The sequence below is a fragment of the Lolium rigidum genome, chromosome 4 (assembly GCF_022539505.1).
Source record: "Lolium rigidum isolate FL_2022 chromosome 4, APGP_CSIRO_Lrig_0.1, whole genome shotgun sequence".
NCBI lineage: Eukaryota > Viridiplantae > Streptophyta > Magnoliopsida > Poales > Poaceae > Lolium > Lolium rigidum.
The window spans coordinates 45,472,081-45,486,286 of record NC_061511.1 but is presented as its reverse complement, the minus strand read 5'-3'; the positions used below and the strand labels follow the sequence as shown (position 1 = coordinate 45,486,286).

At 48.6% G+C, this 14,206-nt stretch overlaps 1 protein-coding gene across 1 annotated transcript; it reads left to right on the top strand.

The window, feature by feature from the left end:
* Positions 1 to 8,071: 8,071 nt before the first annotated feature.
* On the top strand, positions 8,072 to 13,831 carry LOC124708031 (putative phospholipid-transporting ATPase 9). The gene is made up of 9 exons (XM_047239722.1): positions 8,072 to 9,069; positions 9,534 to 10,876; positions 10,966 to 11,076; positions 11,162 to 11,527; positions 11,615 to 11,723; positions 11,936 to 12,139; positions 12,251 to 12,475; positions 12,566 to 12,757; positions 12,849 to 13,831. Exons 1-9 carry the CDS (start codon positions 8,635 to 8,637, stop codon positions 13,482 to 13,484), a joined length of 3,621 nt encoding a protein of 1,206 aa, XP_047095678.1. The 5' UTR covers positions 8,072 to 8,634; the 3' UTR covers positions 13,485 to 13,831.
* Positions 13,832 to 14,206: the final 375 nt, after the last annotated feature.

The window sequence follows — 14,206 nt, the reverse complement described above, 5'->3', positions numbered from 1 at the left end:
CTGAGTCTTTTACCTCCTTTAATTGTTCATTATTAGATCGTGTATGTTTTCCGACTAAAACCGCAGAGCTGGATTTTTCCGCCTAGGCGTGTATAAAGGTTGTGATTTTCAAAAATCGTCCTTTAGGACGTGAGCTTAAGTTTTCTGATTAAGTTGTTGTTTGTTGCGAACTCGTGGATTCCTAGTAGCGATTTCCGGCACCTATGCTTGGGGGCTTGTTTCCGCGGTTATTGACGGATTGCCATTGGGCTTCGTCGCCGCTGGCGAGTGTTTCCGGCTAAGGTCTTCCGGCTCGCGGAAGGTCAAGCGGGCAAGCCGGAAAACAACGAAATCAGCACTTGCTTTCCGACATAAAAACGAAACATGCACATAACATTAACGGATAGCAGGATAAGTGTTTCCGCCCCATGCATAATCGTTTCGTCCCTAGCTACTTAAGAATTATTACAAACCCACTCCGGGGCCAAAATGATGCAAATTGTTTCATTGTTTAAAACAGGAACTCTACTCGGAGTCCTCCTCTTCAGATTGCTGGTAGGTGGAGCCGTCGTCGCTGTCACCAGATCCGGCTTCGAAGTCGTCACCAGAGTTTCCTCCGGAATGCTCGCCGCTTGACTCGAATCCTTCCCCATAATACTCCGGCTCACCTGCTTCCTCCTCTGCATCGGAAAATCCTTCGGGCAGATCGTGCTTGTTATACCAGAACGAGTGATCCACTCGCCTGACAAACAACTGCTCGTAGCCTTCGGTTTCCGCGAGGAGGGCACCCATATCGGAATCCTTGGGGGCTCCGCGTGCAACATCCGCCAAGTTGAGTGAGGGGAAGTGAGCCTTGCAGGTGGCCAGGACTAGGGAGGCGGCTCCGCGTGCTGAAGATTTTTGCCAGTCCCTGATGAAATCCGGCACCTGTTGCATAAGTTTGGTCATCGTGTCGATGATCGTGGTTTTGGCCTTCTTCAGAGACAGAGTCTTGGCAATTCCGCGACAGGCTTTGAATAACGCGTCGATTGAAATCCGCGCTTCATCGTATGCCTCCGTCCTCTTCAGGTTTGACTCTTTTGACCACTCAAAGTCGAGGCTTGCTGTGGAAGAAGGAGGTTCAGTTCCGTTACAGAAAAGCATACAAGATGGTCGGAGCACGACGCGGAAAAAACGCTTACGGAAGATAAGTTTGTCAATGGCCTCCGCCTCCGCTTCCAGAACTCTGTTCTTGGATATCACGGAAAGCACGCGGCCCTGGCTTTTCTCCAGTTTTTCATTCAGCTCCGCCAGGTCGCGGGTATGCTTCTCGGAGAGCTCTTTCCTCGCCTGAGTCTCCTTGTTGGAGGATTCTTGGATGAAGGTTTTGAGGGATTCGTTCTCCGCCTCAAGCACCTTGACCTTGGCGGATAGCTCATCAAGCGAGGAGTGCTTGGCAGTTTCTTCTGAAGGCAGAAAGTTGCACATATTATGCATCCTGGGCAACTATGTCAGCACAAAAAGTAAAAACCCGGATCTCGTACCTTGAAGGCGGGTCTCAAGCAGCTGGATAGCCTTTTGGCTATTTTCCGCGTTCTGGCGCAGCCCCTCGATCTCCGTGATTTGCTCCAGCACGTGCACGCGTAGATCTTCGTGCAATTTCCGCGTGGTCTGTGAAGCAGCAAGGAGTTAGTCGGATATTAAAATCTTGGGGGCTAGCGAAGAATTCAGTCTTGGGATAAAAATTTTAAAATTCCGCCTAAAAGTACATTTTGGGAAAGCATCGGCTAATACATGTTACACGGAACTATATCACCCAATGCTTGGGGGCTAGTATTACCTGCCGCACTTCCTTGTGCTTGGCGAAAAAATCCTTCAGGCTGTCCTCCAGGTTCGCGAGCTCTCGCATCTCCTCGTCCGGCTTTCCCCACACCTTGTTCAGCATGACGGAAACCTCCGCGTGACGTTGTGCAAGGGTAAGCTTTTGGAGGGACGGAGTTGGTTGGAGGTTGACTCGAGTCGCGTTGGTAACTTGGAGGAGCTTAACTTTTTGCTCCTGCTCTTCTCTAGTGGGCCCCGCGAAAGCGGAGCTTGGCTGCTCTGGCGGAGGAACGGGTGAGGAGGTCCCCTTGGCGGAGTCACCATGGTGGGCGGGATCCTCAGGAAGGTCATCAAGGTCGATGACGTCTTTCGGATCCGGCTTGCTGGCAGATGAAGCCTTGGGCGGAACTTCAACCTCAGGAGTAATCCGGAGATGGCCTGGCTCTCTTCTTTGGGACCCTTGGGGCCTTGGGGGGCTGGCTTCCGGAGCTTCAGAAAAAACATAAAAGTAAGTTTGAGCGTGAAACCAGAACTTGGATCTCGGAAATAGGAGCTTACCCGGAAGGCTTGAAGAAATGCTGGATGGCAGGCTGCCCCTTGTTGCTGGTGTTAATCAGCGAGAGGCGCTTCTTTTCCGCCTCCGCTTTCCGGGTAGCCGCAGTGCTAAGCACTTCGCGGGGGCGTTTCGCATGGGGGCTGGAAGGAGCCGGCTTCTTCCTCTTAGCAGGGCGTGGGGCTTCAGGAGCTTCCGCCTCCGATGCGGCATCCGGATCCGTGTTACCGGTGGAAGGAACCCGGAGGAGAATTCCGAGTTCGCTTTCTTCAAGCGCCTCGAGCTAATGCAAAGTTAAACACTTAGACAAAAAAGTAGATGCGAAGAGAAACAAAAGATTAAAGTCGAGACGACGTACCGCGGTTCCGGAATCATTCGTATGAATGTCTTTATTACACACGTGAACGTGAAGTTCACGTGGGATTTTGATGAGGAGCCGGATTCTCTTGTCGATGGCGTCGGCGGAAAGATTATCTTTTGTAGCGCGCATTGCGTCGTCGCGCCCTGTGTATTGGAACATCAGGCGGTCCCTCTGTTGGAGCGGTTGGATCCGCTTGGTGAACCAGGAAAGGGTTAAGTCCTTCCCCGTCAGCCCCTCTTCCGTCAGCTTACAGATCCGCCTGACGGCGCGTGTGAGCTGGGGCGATTCGGAAAGGTGGGGGCAGTGCGACCATGCCGGAATCTCGGTGGCGGGGCAGTTCTTGAAAGGCGGCAGCTTCTTTTCGCTCGCGGGGTCAGAGACGTCCTTCAAGTAGAAGAAACCCCCGGACCAGTACCTCGCGGATTCGTGGCGGTCGGTGGGGGGGTAGACGCGACCCGGGCGGAGTATGAAGGTGATGGATCCGCAAGTTGCCAACTCGGAAGTCTGCCGGATCTTCTCCTTCTTGACAGTAAAGAAATATTGGAACAGAGAGAGCTCGGGGGTTACCCGGAGATGGCCTTCGCAGAGGGTGACATGGTTGCTGATGGCAAGCACGCTATTCGGAGATATGTTGTGGGGTTGGAGCCCATACGTCTTCAGAATCTCCAGGAAGAAGTCCGAAGGCGGAAAGGAAAAACCGCGCTCCACCAGTGCCTTCGTCAGCACCATCTCGTCGTCCCTCGGAGCTGGAGCTAGTTCATCTGGAACTGACCTCCAGCTTCCGGGTTGCAGGAAGCCCTCCGCCTCGAGGTTCTTCAGCTCCATCTCGGTGGTGGTGCAGGGCCACCATTTTCCCTTAGCTTCGGAGTCTCGCTTGCGAGCTTTCGACTTTTTGGCAACCTCTTCCGCCTGGTGCTCCGTTTGACCCGCCCCGGAGGCTATCTCCGGGTGAGCAGAGGTCCCCTCAGCCTCCTTGCCGGAATCCTTTGAAGGGTCCAGCCTGACTGGAACAAAGGGAGGAGGGGCGGAGGAGATTGGGGTCGCCATGATAGGTTCCGAGGTCGGAGGCGGAGTCGTTGAAGACATCTGAAGAAAAGGTTTTGGCGGAAAGCGCTCTTTAGTCGGATCCAACGTCATCTTCCCCAAAGTTCACCCCTACCAACTACGGCGCGAAAGAGAAGCTCGAAGACTTACCGTAATGGCGTATGCGGTGGTCGGAGTTGCCGGCGACGAGTTTTCCGCGCGGTGGCTCGCCGGAGTTAAGAACACGAAGAACACTGCGGTGGTGGGCTCGCTCCGGCGATGCTCCGGCGACTATTCCGGCGGGTTCCGGCACGGCGGAGGAAGAGCTCACGGGCGGCGCTCGGCAGAGAGGTGAGAAGGGGGGTGAATGAGGGGTAAAAGGGTCGACGGCGGATATTTATAGGCTGAGGGACAAGATTCGTGCTCCGCATCCTGTGGTCGGAACGCAAGCGTCGCGCCGTTGGATGTGTGACACGTGTCCCAAACCCAAACAGTAAAAATGGCTAGAGATAAGTTACCGCACAAATCGCGCGAAAATGGCGCCAGAACTGGCGGAACCGTTTGAGTCTTTTAAGATTCCGGGTAATTGCGTGAGGATAAGTTGGCTCTCATTCGTAAGCAGGGAGTAACCCGGAAATGTTCTTTGGAACGTCGACGGATGAAGTCCCGCAGGATGGGAGCATTTTCCGGCTCTAAGTTGGAAAAAGAAGAAAATGCGAAGTTGGAGTTCTTCATGTTTCTCCGCGTTACCAACATTTGCCGGAGGTCATGATGGATTAGCAAGGCGGAAACAGCAGGTGAAACTCGGAGAACTCTGGGGGCTACTGTTGTGGGTATACTTCATGGGTGTACCATCGACAGTGCCTAGATCCGGCAAGCCCGGGTGGCCCACAGATGGTGATGAGGCATGTGGCCCATCGGGCGGCCCGAGCTTGTCGTTGATCATGAAGGAAGAAGTCCGGCCCAGGATCAGTAAGCCGGATCCGTACCGACATCAGGAGTAACCCGGATCCACGGAGGCCCATGAGGAACCCGAATCCAGTACGACGTATATGGAAGGCGGATCCGTGACGTGCACGGCAAGATATTGTACCGTAGCTAGGCTGTCTGTAATCCGGCTAGGCCTCTCCATGTAAACCCTAGATCCGTGCGCCTTTATAAGCCGGATCCCGGGAGCCCTAGAGGCACAACCACAACTCATTGTAACAACGCGAAAGCGCCCAGATAATTCCGGACATGCAGCGAGTAGGCCCTGTCATCGTGCAGGTGTTCCGAAGCTGGGTAAATCGCGTACCACCGTCCCGTGTGCACTCCGCCCTATGGCCCCTACTTCTTCTCCCCCTCATGAGGATCCCTCCTCCGGGGTACCGTCGATTAGGCAACGACAGGAGCTGAATTGAATTTCCGACAAAGTTTGACTTTTGCAACTCAGAAGACGAAGTAAATACAAAGGAAGGAGTAGTGTCTGCTTCCAACCTGCACCTGTTAGAAACGTGCAATGTCAGGTGATAGCGGGCCAACGAGTGTTCTTTTTGAAAAACTTAGAGGACTGTCTAGTGATTCTTTTGCAAATTTTCGAATTGTGCTTGTTTCCTTTTTGCCATTTTCTCCACGTGAACCGAAGGACTAATTCTGAGGCGGGAGGAGAGAGAAGCAATCATGTGATCGCAATGTCTACCTTCATCTCTCTAATTTATTTTGATTTTGTGCAGTGAATAATCTAATTTATAAAACTTCATTTGATATATTACTTTATCTTATCAGCCGTAAATTAAGATTATCAACACAAGCAGAGGCGGAGCTATGTACAATTCAGGGGGGCCACCACCCCCAACTTTTTAAGAATTACTGAAGGAAAAAAATTACAATGCTTAAAAGAGAATTTTTTTAGCATTTTGCCACCCAGATATAGATATTTTGTGTTTTGCTCCCCATAATTCCTTGGCAAGCTCCGCCACTGAACACAAGATATCTTGCTAGTAATTGACTGGAGTGATCACCAACTAAAGATTAATTAGCTAATTAATCTAAAGAGGCCTAACTGGCTTCTAGAAGGTGTGTACTAACCTGGTGGCCACGCCGCCTCAACGCTCGTCTGTTTTGAATTTCATCAAGTGGAGCGAGGGGGAAAATCCACATAGTCTCTTTCTTGTGCTTCGGTTGGACGTCTTGTTGTAGACTTTTTTCCCCCTCAAAGAAGCAATACAATAACGAAGCCCGAGTTATACAGGAATAGTCATAGTAAAAATAACTTTCGCAAAAAAAGAAAGTCATAGTAAAAATAAAATTCATGAACAACCATGAGGGGAGTTTGTGTTCGTCTCCAACCCGCACATGCGCTCCCTCTCCGCGCGAGCTAGGAAGTCAACACATGTTGCCAAGAGTCGCTTGTGACCAGACAAGAAGAAGGCAAGTGCGGCTTTGCACTGAACGAACCAGTACATGCGAAGGAAACCCAGGAAGCGGCGGTAAAAAGCACAAAAACCATCTAGGGTTCCATTCTTCTTGCCGGCGATATCACCGATCCGCGCCGTCTCCGGTGGCCTTGGGATTTTGGAGGTGTGGCGGACAACGATCCCTCGCCGGCGGGGAGTTTTCGTTCTTAATTTAGTTTGTTTTTCAGTCTCTTTTTTGGGATGGTGAGGCGACGGCTACATTCTGAAGTTAGAATAAGGTCCTCCCCGTCCTATCCTCGCTCCGGTGGTGCATCTAGCGTTGACGGAGGGTGTGTGGAGTTGTGTGCCCGTCGGATCTCCTGGGATCTGGTCGGTTTTCGTGTTTGTTGCTGTAGTTTCATGATAGTCTTTTCCGATTTTCCGATGTACGGTTGTCATCATTGGCGATGGTTGCTGCTCTGGTGCGCTGGTCCTTTAGGACCTTAATTAGCACGACGATTTTCCGTCCGTCTACTACAACAAGCTCTACTACGACAAGTTTTGCCTGACTCCTACGATGGAGGGGCGAGGACAGCGGCGCGCCTTTGGCTCGTGCTAGTGTTTGTAGTCGTCGCTAGGTGGTATGAGTACCAATTTGTAATTTTCTTTACTTTTTGGGTTATTTGTACTAATGTTGACGGAAATTCAATTCGGCTCCCGGGTGCGTATGCTCCCTCTACCAAAAAATTATATTTCGAAATGCCGAAAACTTTGGACAAAAAATTATACATGTACATCTCCATAATATATGTGCGTTCGTCAAGTTTCACGAAAAACTAATATTTTGTGTGATCTATATAAAAAAGAGAAAGTTTATCTTGTGAAAAGCATTATTTTTAGCACTGAATTTTGTCTTTTTTGCACACGTCACATGATAAGTTGATTTTTTATGAAACGACTTTGTGAGCACGTAGCACATGAAGATGTACGTGCGAGCTTTTAGTTTCAATTGTTTTAAAATTTAAAATGTATGTAAAATACATTTTAAAATAGGGAGCATATGCACCCATGTTCCAAAACACCGCTCCCGTTATGTTGATGATTATTAATTGATCGGTGGATTTCTCGCAAAAAAAAGAAGGCAAGTGCGAGATAAGGAGACCCAATTATAAATATTCTAGAAGTGTTTGAAAAATATTTAGAAGGATCTTACAATTATTCTAAGTCATTTTATAAGTATTGTAGTTCTTTTATTTAATCCCAATTAAACCAAGTTTTAACCATATTTTAGTAGTATGATAATATTTTAATTCGTAGTTAAAATCGGAATAGCAAGACTATCTTTCTTTTAGATATTAGCTATGGACTTCAGTTTTTGTTAGAATTCTAGAATATTAAGACTCTATTTAAATCTCTTTAAAGTCTATTATTAAAGATGTGCTAAAAATAGATTTACAATATAGCACGAGGCCAATGATCGATTCGTCCAGAAGAAGACGACGCCTCACGCGGTGATCTTCTGAAGCTTTGTTCTTTCTAATCTTGGGTGGAACCTGCTGCTTATGGCTTGCCCGCTATGCTAATTTCCTTTTCTGATGCGCTAATTATTACCACGAAGAAATCAACAAGGTTGGCAAAACCATCCTACGATCCTCCGTTCCATGTTAACTGTCGCAAATTTATCAAGACACGAAGCGTCTTAATATGTAAATAAATACATGTAAATGTATAGTACAAATTTGTTACTACTATTTCCGAAATCCCAACAGACAAAAGGAAGCTTCTGCTACTAGACTCGAAATTATTTTCTTCCCCACGAATTTCAATGCAGCCTCAGAGTCACCAAGCTACCTGGCAAGTTCCTTGCAAATACTACTACCGAAAAGTCTACGACGGCGACTGAGAGTGAGTGGCATCTCTTTCCGCTCATGTGCTCCCAAAACTAAAACCAATCTTCCAGAAGAAATTAAAAGATTAAATCAAGCAGCTGGAAGACCAAAGCACTTTCTTCTTCTTCACCTTCTTCCACCTGCCGCAAGATTGATTCAGGCCGGTCCCGCTTGGCCGGCGGACTTTCCCAAACAGCAGCCTAACTTTTCATTCTCAATTTCCATTTCCATTTCCATTTCCATTTCCATTTCTTCCCCGCCGCGTCCATTTTCTTTCTCAGTTTGTTGTTGGCTGATTGATCAAGTCTTGGTCTCCCTCCACCGTGTTGGCCTGCTCCCCAGACAAACACGCTCATAAATTGCCTCTGATTCCGCTTGGATTTCTCCAGCTAAGCTAGCTGTTCGCCATTAGTGGCTTTCCTCTTCTTCTTCTTCCTCCGGCCGGCCCCTTTCTTGATTCATTCATTCATTCCATTGATTTCCTTCTTTCTCGGCCAAATCGCCATTGCCGCCCAAATCTTGCACATACCCAGCCATCCACGCGCTACTGCAGCTAGCTTCACCCTCCGTAGCTCCCTCTACCATCTACCTACCTAGCTAGCTAGCAAGAAAGGTTCTTGCCTTCCTCCTTGCCGCCAGCAGAGCAGAGTCGAAATGGGCGGCGACGCAGAGGGCGGCCGGGGGAGCCGACGCCGGAAGCGGAAGATGATCATGAGCAAGCTCTACACCTACGCGGCCTGCGCGCGCCGGCACAGCGCGGTGGACGACGAGGGCTCCCGGATCGGCGGGCCCGGGTTCTCCCGCGTCGTGCACACCAACGACCCTGCGGCGGCGGCGGCCGCCGCCGCCGCCGGGTACTACCGGTCCAACAAGATCTCCACCACCAAGTACAGCGCCGTGACCTTCCTCCCCAAGTCCCTCTTCGAGCAGTTCCGGCGGGTGGCCAACATCTACTTCCTCATCACCGCCCTGCTCTCCTACTCCCCCATCGCGCCCTTCCGGGGCTCCACGGCCGTGGCGCCGCTCGTGCTGGTGCTCGTGGCCACCATGGTCAAGGAGGCCATCGAGGACTGGAGGAGGAAGCAGCAGGTCTGTATAGTGCCATTCTCCCTCTCTCTCCCCCCAATTTCCATTCTTGGATCTGAATCTGCTTCTTCAGTCAACTCAGGCAGCCGTGGCATCATTCCTCCTCGAATTATAACCATTTAAAAATATATTCCATTCAATCCAGCTAGGTAGCCTGACCAATTAAACCCATTTGAGCAAATCTGAAGGCAGGGTTGGTGAACCAAATTATATTTGTAGAATGTTTAGATACTTATGTGTGGTCCAATTTAGTTGGCACATCAACTCCTCACAAGAACAATTTATATGCTAATAATTCGGCCCCATTTGGCACACCTACCTTTCTAAAATTTATCTGCCAATTTTGTGCAATCCCACTACCCTGCCTATTTTACTTCTGCTCTGACCAATTCACTAAAAAATATTTGCTGTTTCTTCTACTGCTTTCTCTAAGCTTACAAACACTGCCTGTTGCTTTCTCTATTCAGGATATTGAGGTGAACAACAGGAAGGCAAAGGTCTTCCAGGATGGCGCCTTTGCCCAGACCAAATGGACGAGGCTCCGAGTCGGCGACGTCGTCAAGGTCGAGAAGGACGAGTTCTTCCCTGCCGACCTCGTCCTGCTCTCCTCCAGCTACGACGACGCCATCTGCTACGTCGAGACGATGAACCTCGACGGTGAGACCAACCTCAAGCTCAAGCAGGCCCTCGGCGTGACCTCCCACCTGCAGGACGACGAGAGTTTCGCTGGTTTTGGGGCCGTGATAAAGTGCGAGGACCCGAATGCGCAGCTCTACTCATTTGTAGGGAACATAGAAATTGAAGACCAGCAGTATCCGCTCTCGCCGACCCAGCTCCTGCTCAGGGACTCCAAGCTCCGCAACACCGAGTACGTGTACGGCGCGGTGGTCTTCACGGGCCACGACACCAAGGTCATGCAGAATGCTACCAGTGTCCCATCAAAGAGGAGCAAGATAGAGAAGAAGATGGATGGGGCCATCTACCTGCTCCTGTCTTCGCTCGTCCTCATCTCGGTCATCGGCTCGGTTTTCTTTGGCATTGCGACAAAAGATGATCTGCGAGATGATGGCAGGGTCATGAAGAGGTGGTACCTTAGGCCGGATGACACCACCGTCGTCTTCGATCCTAAAAGGGCGGCTACATCGGCGGTGCTGCATCTGTTCACGGCCATGATCCTTTACGGGTACTTCATCCCTATATCGTTGTACATCTCCATCGAGCTCGTCAAGCTGCTGCAGGCAATGTTCATCAACAGTGACATCCTAATGTACCACGAGGAGAGCGACACGCCGGCTCGCGCTAGGACGTCCAACTTGAATGAGGAACTGGGTCAAGTACACACCATACTCACAGATAAGACTGGGACCCTGACTTGCAACTCCATGGAGTTCATCAAGTGCTCTATTGCTGGTACGGCATACGGGCGTGGGATCACCGAGGTCGAGAGAGCCATGGCGAAGAAAAAAGGTTCCCCCTTGATTGCCGATATGGAGATTGCCGTTGATCAGCCAGAGGGTAGGTCTGTGGTCAAAGGATTTAACTTTGCGGATGAGCGTATCATGGATGGTGAATGGGTGAACCAGGAAAGCTCCGGTGTGATCGAGATGTTCTTCCGGTTGTTGGCCGTCTGCCACACGTGTATCCCGGAAGTCGACGAAGTATCAGGGAAGGTTTCCTATGAAGCAGAGTCTCCTGATGAGGCTGCTTTTGTTGTCGCGGCACGGGAACTCGGTTTCACATTTTACCAGAGGACGCAGCCGGGTGTTTCTCTGCATGAATTGGATCGCTTGTCTGGACAACAAGTTGACAGGTATATGGGTTTGAGCTTCAGTTTTATCACTGTCAAATTTCAGGAATGACCTAGCTGTAACACTAACTTTTTTTTACCATATTTGGCAGATTCTATAAGGTCTTGCATGTCCTTGAGTTCAACAGTACTCGGAAGCGGATGTCGGTAATAGTTAAGGACGAGGAGGGGAAGACATTTCTCTTTAGTAAAGGTGCTGACAGGTTAGTACTACTATCAAATCTGATACATCTATTCTCTCTTTACCTTTATGATGGCTATATCTTGACTTGTGCTCAACATGCGCAGTATAATGTTTGAGAGGCTATCGAGCTCCGAGAGTAGTTACAGAGAATCGACGCAGAAGCACATAAATGAATACGCTGATGCTGGTCTGAGAACACTAGTTCTTGCATACCGTCAACTCGGTGATGCGGAATACACTAAATTCGACAAGAAGTTCACTGCAGCTAAGAATTCTGTCAGTGCTGATCGAGACGAGCTAATTGAAGAGGCTGCAGATTCGCTAGAGAGGGGTCTGATTCTTCTTGGTGCTACAGCTGTTGAGGATAAACTACAAAAGGGGGTACCAGAATGCATCGACAAACTTGCCCAAGCTGGCATCAAGATATGGGTGCTGACGGGTGACAAGATGGAGACTGCCATCAACATCGGGTATACAATCTGTCCTAGAAGTTTTGATGCTTATAGCAATATTTTCAACTTTATGAATCTAAAAATCTTAAATGCTCCTTTTCACAGATATGCATGCAGTCTACTCAGACAAGGGATGAAACAAATTACAATCACACTGGATACACCAGATATCATTGCCTTGGAGAAAGGTGGTGACAGAGCAGCCATTACAAAGGTAGAAAAAGCATTCCTGATTATAATTAACTAGTCTATCTTTTTTTTTTTTTGAAAATGGAAGCTTTTATTACAAGCAAAACCAAGTCTCTATGTAGTACACGGATCATGATCATGATCTCATTTTGTGCATGCTGTGTTAGTCTGTATATTGATCAAACACTGTGTCTATTTGGAATATTAACACTGCTGAATTTTCTAAATATATTGCAGGCATCAAAGGATAGCGTTGTACAGCAAATAAATGAAGGAAAGCAGCTCATAAACGCATCTGCTAGTGAATCATTTGCTTTGATCGTCGATGGTAAATCGCTTACATATGCCCTCAAAGACGATACCAAGGGCATGTTCCTTGATCTTGCGATCGGGTGCAATTCAGTCATTTGCTGTCGCTCTTCTCCAAAGCAGAAGGCTCTTGTAAGCATGCCTCAGAATTGCATTCTTTACATCCAGGAAATAAACTAGGCTAGTCAAAGCCAACACTAGTAAAGTTTTGTTTCTAAACTGGTATTGTCATTTCTGTTGTAGGTCACTAGGTTAGTCAAAGCCGGCACACATAAAGTTACGCTGGCAATTGGCGACGGTGCAAATGACGTAGGCATGATTCAGGAGGCAGATATTGGGGTAGGAATCAGCGGTGCTGAAGGGATGCAGGCTGTCATGGCGAGCGATGTTTCGATCGCACAGTTCCGCTTCCTTGAGCGTCTGCTACTTGTCCATGGGCATTGGTGCTATAGCAGGATCTCGTCAATGGTATGCATACAATCATTGGCATTTTGTGTTACTCTACTTATTTATGAACCATGCAGTTTGGCTGATTGTCTTGGTTTAATGGATCAATAGGTATGCTTCTTCTTCTATAAGAACATTGCGTTCGGCGTGACCCTGTTCCTCTATGAGTGCTATACTTCATTTTCTGGCCAAACTTTCTACAACGACTGGTCAATGTCGCTCTACAATGTCCTTTTCACGTCGTTACCTGTGATCGCCATGGGCGTGTTTGATCAAGATGTTTCCGCTCGGTTTTGTCTCAAGGTACGTACATACATCATTAATTTCCGGAAGCTAATAGTGAATGGAAAATAGAATACATTTCTGACTGTTTCGACCTGGAAATGCAATGCAGTACCCAATGCTCTACCAGGAGGGTCCTCAGAACCTGCTCTTCCGGTGGTCGAGGCTCCTTGGATGGATGTTGCATGGCGTTGGCAGCGCCGTGATCATCTTCTTCCTCACCATCGCGTCGCTCAAGTACCAAGCGTTCCGCAGCAACGGCCAGGTCATAGACCTCTCGACCCTCGGTGCCACCGCCTATACATGTATCGTTTGGGCCGTCAACATGCAGATGGCGATCACGGTGAACTACTTCACCCTCATTCAGCACATCTGCATCTGGGCCGGCATCTTCCTGTGGTATGTCTTCCTCCTGGCATACGGTGCAATCACGCCGTCGTTCTCGACCACGTTCTTCATGGTGTTCTCGGAGGCGCTGGGTGGCGCGCCGTCCTACTGGGTAGTGACCCTGCTGGTCTCGGTCGCAGCGCTCATCCCCTACTTCACCCTGTCGGTGGTGAAGACGTGGTTCTTCCCGACCTACCACAACAAGATCCAGTGGTTGCAGCACATGGCGAAGGATGATGATCCGGAGGCGGAGCTGGGCATGATCCTGCGCCAGTTCTCGGTGCGGTCCACGAGCGTGGGCATCTCGGCACGCCGTGACGCCAAGCTCGTCCGCGTCAGCAGCAAAGGTCTTCCATGCTGACTAAATCACATTCTAAAGGTGATCAGTTTCCATAGCATAATACCATAGCAGATCTCCTGTAAATATATCATCAGGTGGCAAAAATGAAGGTTCTGCTTGCATTACAAGTGTTAGTGATGAGCTAGTGACGTTAATTAGGGTTTAACTGTACATGAGGAGTCTGGTTTTTGTTTAGGAGATGACAGTTGATGTACATTGGATGGATGTAAGTTTAGGAGCTCACTTAATTTCTTCCCCTCTGTATTTTTGGGGCCTCATTCTTCCCTTTCTTTTTTTCGTTCCTTTATTTTGTGCTTTAGCTAGACAAAATATCTTGTTGGGAATAAAGCTTGTATATTATTTTTGTCCGTGAAAGAAGTGCTGCCCTTTGGGGTTGACACTGATGTATCTCTCTTGTCATTTTCTTTGCTTCTCCATTTATTGGAATCCTAAAGAATGAGATTGCGTCTTGATTTGAACCCCAACTGTTGAAAGGGACATTGGTTTCCCGAAAATTCAACTGGAGCCTGAGCTCCATGTAGCCAGGTTTCTCAAAAATTGGAGAAGTTCTTTTTCTCACTTCATTTTTCTTTAGCTTAGTCATACATGTACATATGGATGTCTAGTACATACATTTAAATTGCCATCGATTATGCTCTTATTTTTAATTACTTGCACACAAAAAGACAAATGCAAAGACTAAAAAAGATTTGTAATGCCTATTCGAGCAACATTTTTTATAT

Excerpts from the sequence above, each read along its gene's own strand:
- LOC124708031 (XM_047239722.1), top strand. The coding sequence starts at position 8,635 with ATGGGCGGCGACGCAGAGGGCGGCCGGGGGAGCCGACGCCGGAAGCGG. Across the intron at positions 11,528-11,614 it reads GAGACTGCCATCAACATCGG|ATATGCATGCAGTCTACTCA; the intron begins GTATACAATCTG and ends TCCTTTTCACAG. Across the intron at positions 12,758-12,848 it reads CCGCTCGGTTTTGTCTCAAG|TACCCAATGCTCTACCAGGA; the intron begins GTACGTACATAC and ends AATGCAATGCAG.